At 37.2% G+C, this 4,574-nt stretch overlaps 1 protein-coding gene across 1 annotated transcript in view; it reads right to left on the bottom strand.

The window, feature by feature from the left end:
- Ubr3 (ubiquitin protein ligase E3 component n-recognin 3) overlaps positions 1–4,574 on the bottom strand; it is a 135,167-nt gene that overhangs the window by 62,160 nt on the left and 68,433 nt on the right. Inside the window, exon 19 of the mRNA XM_029535740.1 lies at positions 1,754–1,850. Within this exon, the coding sequence (XP_029391600.1) occupies positions 1,754–1,850 (97 nt within the window). The remainder of the gene's footprint in view (positions 1–1,753; positions 1,851–4,574) is intronic.

The raw sequence follows: 4,574 nt of genomic DNA, 5'->3' as shown, positions 1-4,574 counted from the left end.
AGAAAGGGAGGGGAGGGGAGGGGAGGGGAGGAGAGGGAGGGATGCAGAGAGAAGAAATATAGAAGCAAAAACATCAATTTTGCATCTTTCGATTTCTTTTTCTTTTTCCTTTCTCTTTTGATCTTTTTGTTTGTTTGTTTGCTCTTTGAGACAGAATCTCATTATGTAGAGCTCAGGCTGTTCTGGAACTCACTATGTAGACCAGGCTGGACTCAAACTCAGAGATCTACCTATCTCAGCTTCCTGAGTTGTGGGATAAAAGGTATGCCTGGCATGATTCAATTTTCAACATGAACTATTCAATTTACTTACCCAACAAATAACTAGGTGAATGCCTACTAGAAGAGGGTACAGAGCTGCCATAGATCCTGTAGATGAGTAAGAAGCAAGCCAGGCGGTGGTCGCACACCTTTAGTCCCAGCACTCAGTGGGCAGAGGCAGGCAGATCTCTGATTTCCAGGACAGCCTGGTCCACAGAGTGAGTTTCAGGGCAGCTAGAACCATAGAGGGACACTGTCTCTCGGAGGGAGGGAGGGAGGGAGGGAGGGAGGAAAAATATAGAAAGAAAAACATCTTCCTTCAAGGAGCAAGGAAGTAAATAAACATAATCAAACAAAGTGGCACAAAAGGACAGAAAATATGAAAAAGGAAGTGGCCAAGTAAACAGAGAAAGGAGACCTCCAAGTGCCTCCTTCAGGATTCTAGACAAAGGCAGAGAGGTGATGGCCTCTGAGCTAAGTCTGGATTTGTTGTTTTAGGGAATTTTGTTTTGTTTGTGGGAAGTTTCTTTGTTTTGTTTTGTTTTGTTTTGTTTTGTTTTTTAAGTACAGTCTATGATGCATTCTAACATGAACATTCATTCATTCTAGTATTTAAAAATCCTGGTGGAAAAAAAGTTTCAGGTACACCTAACAACTATAAACACACATTAACAGCTATTTGAATATTATCTGAATAAAGACTTTCTCAAGACCAATATTTCTCCTGTAATCAGTGTTTTTAAATATTGTTGCATATAAATAAAGTTCGTTTTGCTCTATTCTCAACTGTCAAGGAAAGCAATATTTTCACCCTTTGTATAGATATCCATCACCTGATATCATACTGTTTATTTTATATCTGTGCTTCCTCTACTGATTCAAAAGCAGAGCAATATAAAATCAAGTTTCAAGTCTGACTGATCAAAGAGCAACTAGGTTTTTCTTTTTTAATTTAGTAATCAGATTTCATAACATTTACTTTATCAGGTTAATAGCAAAGTTTGTTTTGTTTCTTGAACAAAGATCTCACTGTACAACCCAGGCTGGCCTTGAACTCAAGACAAGATGACATACTACATCTAGCTAATTAATTTTTACACACTACATTAGCTAATCTAATTTTTTTAACCTTTATTAAATTATTTTATTTATTTACATTCCAAAAGTTGTCCCTTTTCCCGGTCCTTTCTTCGCAAGTTCTTCACACACCCCACCTCTGAGAGGGTGCTTCCCCCACCTACCCACCTGCCTACCCCACCTCATCCCAGGCAGCATCCCTCTTCCCTGGGCCATCAAGTCTCCAGAGGATCAAGAGCATCCTCTGCCACCAAGGCCGTACAAAGCAGACCTGTGCTTGCCATGTGCCCAGGACAACCAACTAGCCCGTGTGTGCGTCTAAACTGTTAAATAGCCATATCATGCATTACAGCGAAAACGTCTCTACAGAAACCCCAGTTACTCTGTAATGACACTAGTCAGTGTGTTAGACTTACAATGCTGTGTATCTGTCCATTGCAGACTGCACATCTCGGCGGTAAACAGTTCGAAGAATAACCATGACGGGATCAAACTCCTGATCCCAGACTTCAGCTATCAGACAAAAGAAAGCAGAAATAGAAATGACTTCTTAGGAATAAAACCAAACTCAAATTACTTACTGTATTACTGAAAACATTTAAATTAAAAAATTGGAAAGTTAAACTTACTCAATTTGCCTTAGAAAGACCTTATGCTGTGGTCACTTTCACTCAGTTAAAACCATACTTTCTAACGTCAGGAATGCTCTCTTAGGTTCTTCAAGCCTCCACAAGCAAAAGTTTTATAACATATAACAATGCCTCACTATAAAGTTTAGATCAGGCTGGAGAGAAGGCTCAGTGGTTAAGAGCACTGACTGTTCTTCCAGAGGTCCTGAGTTCAGTTCCCAGCAACCACATAGTGGCTCACAACCATCTGTAATGGGATCTGATGCACTCTTCTGGTGTGTCTGAAGATAGCTGCAGTATACTTGTATAAATAAAAATAAATAAATAAATTATTAAAAAAAAAGTTTAGATCATTGCTATTGGGTTTAAAGATTTTTTTTTCTTATTTTCTTGGTAAGTAAGGTGCATATTAGAAAGAAGAGTAAATACCTTTAAAATGATTCAACTGTAAAATTACAAAACCTAAATTTAAAATGTACTTGTCAGCTGATTTTCCAGGTCACTTTATAAATTGTTGCTTTCTACTTCTCAACAAAAAGTTAATCATGATTCTCCTTCCTTCTGTACAATTATGAGTTAAAATCCTATTACTGTTTACATACAATTGGTTAAATACAGGATGGTTTTAAATATTAAGTTTCTATACATCATTTTCTTTTAGTATTTATACAATTATTTTCAACATGTAATTTTAAGATTTAATATATATGATAAATATAAAATTTATAACCTAATTAATAATCATGTTAGGCTGAAGTGACATTTTAAAAAATTAACCCACTGGGAAAAAACAGCAAAATCCTAAGTACGAAATATTACAGATGATAATTTAGATGGAACAGATATCTAAAAGGGGGCCTGAAGGGCTGGAAAGATAACTCAGCAGTTAAGAACACAGGCTGCTCCTCTAGAGAGCCCTCGGTTCAATACCCAGCACCCACTTGATGGCTCACTCAGTCACTGTAACTCTAGTTCCAGAAGATCTAATGTCCTCTTCTGACTTCCAAGGGTACTTCACATACATATGGCACACGTCTAGCGCATATATATATATATATATATGGTAGGCAAATACTCATAAAATTCTTATAATAATTTTAAAATATGTCCCATGTGGTGGCTCATGAGACAGAAACAAAAGATCTATGTGGGTTTGAGGCCAATGAAGTCTACATAGGAAGTTCCAGGCCAGGGTTACATAATGAGATTCTGCCTCAAAAAATAATTAGTCAGCCCTGAAATCACATATACAAGTAACACTGAACAGACAAAACAATTTGTATTTATATATTCATGTGTGGCTAAAAAGAGGGAATGGAGAGAGGAAATATAATTATATTTTAATTTCAAAATGTTTTAAGTGGAAAACAAATAAAATACTAAAAGATGACCTGAGAATAATTTTAGAGCCAGTATCTCTTTCCCTAGGTTAAATTTTGTTCTGAGACTGGAGAAATGGCTTAGAGTAGTTAAAGAGCACTGAGTGCTCTCCAGAAGGACCCAGATTCAATTCCCAGCACCCACATGTGAGCTCACAACTGTGTGTAACTCCAAGATCTGACACCCTTACACAAACATACATGAAGTCAAAACACTAATGCACACAAAAATAAAATAAAAATAAAAATTTTTAAGTATTTTTTCTGTTCTCACTCCCTCTAGCAAAATCCTTACCATTTGCAAACACAGAACACAGCTTATGCTTATTTTAACTTCCAGCACAGAAAACTGCTGACTATAGACCTAGTCTGCCTTGAACTTTACTATGTACAGCAACCATCTACGGAGCTTGTTTATCAAGCAGTTCCCAGACTTAACCCAATCTGGTGATGCTGAGAGGAGAGGGACTGAGGCACTGTCTAGTGGCAAGCCTACTGGTGAGGCCTCAGTACTTCGTTAAGCCTCACACCACACAGGAACACCAATCCATTCAAGTTCATCTAGATTTCAGTAACAGCCTTTTCTTTACATAATACAGATGTATTCCCCTTTCTCTTTAATGGTGTACATTACATCCAGATAGTGTATTATTCCTAATTAAGAATGTCACTGAAACTAATACTTTTCTTCTATCCTTTACCAAAAACAGTATATAACTTCAAAATGCATACTGGACTTTCATTAAGAAAATAAAAGTAGAGGACCAAGCAAGGAGCACAAACTTCATTCAACCCCTTCAAAAACTTAAGTTTCTATCAATCAAAATCTCACCAATTTCTCACTCTTGTCAATAAAATCATCCATAAATACAGGAGAAAAACCTTAGAGAAAAGCAACCACACAAGAAAAGGCTTCTGTGTCTTTAAACACAGCTATACGTGCTACTGGCATCCTAACAGACTTAAACTATCTCAGGATAAAATTTAGACAGTGGGCTGGACATGGTGGGAAATGCTATCCATCCTAGCACTTCGGAGACAGAGTAGGTAGATCTCTGTGAGTAGGAGGTCAGTTTGGTAGACACAAGTCTCAGGACAGCCAAGGTGACATAGTAAGATCTTTTCTTTAAAAAAAAAATGAATGAATAAATGAAAAAGAGAGAGACAAAGACAGAGAGGAGGGAAGTGAGGAGGAAGGGAGGGAAGAAAGAAAGGAAAGGAAAGGAAAG

This window comes from Mus pahari, chromosome 3 (genome assembly GCF_900095145.1).
Source record: "Mus pahari chromosome 3, PAHARI_EIJ_v1.1, whole genome shotgun sequence".
In the NCBI taxonomy this organism is placed as follows: domain Eukaryota; kingdom Metazoa; phylum Chordata; class Mammalia; order Rodentia; family Muridae; genus Mus; species Mus pahari.
Note: the sequence above shows the minus strand (reverse complement) of the source record. Positions and strands in the feature narration are given on the sequence as shown.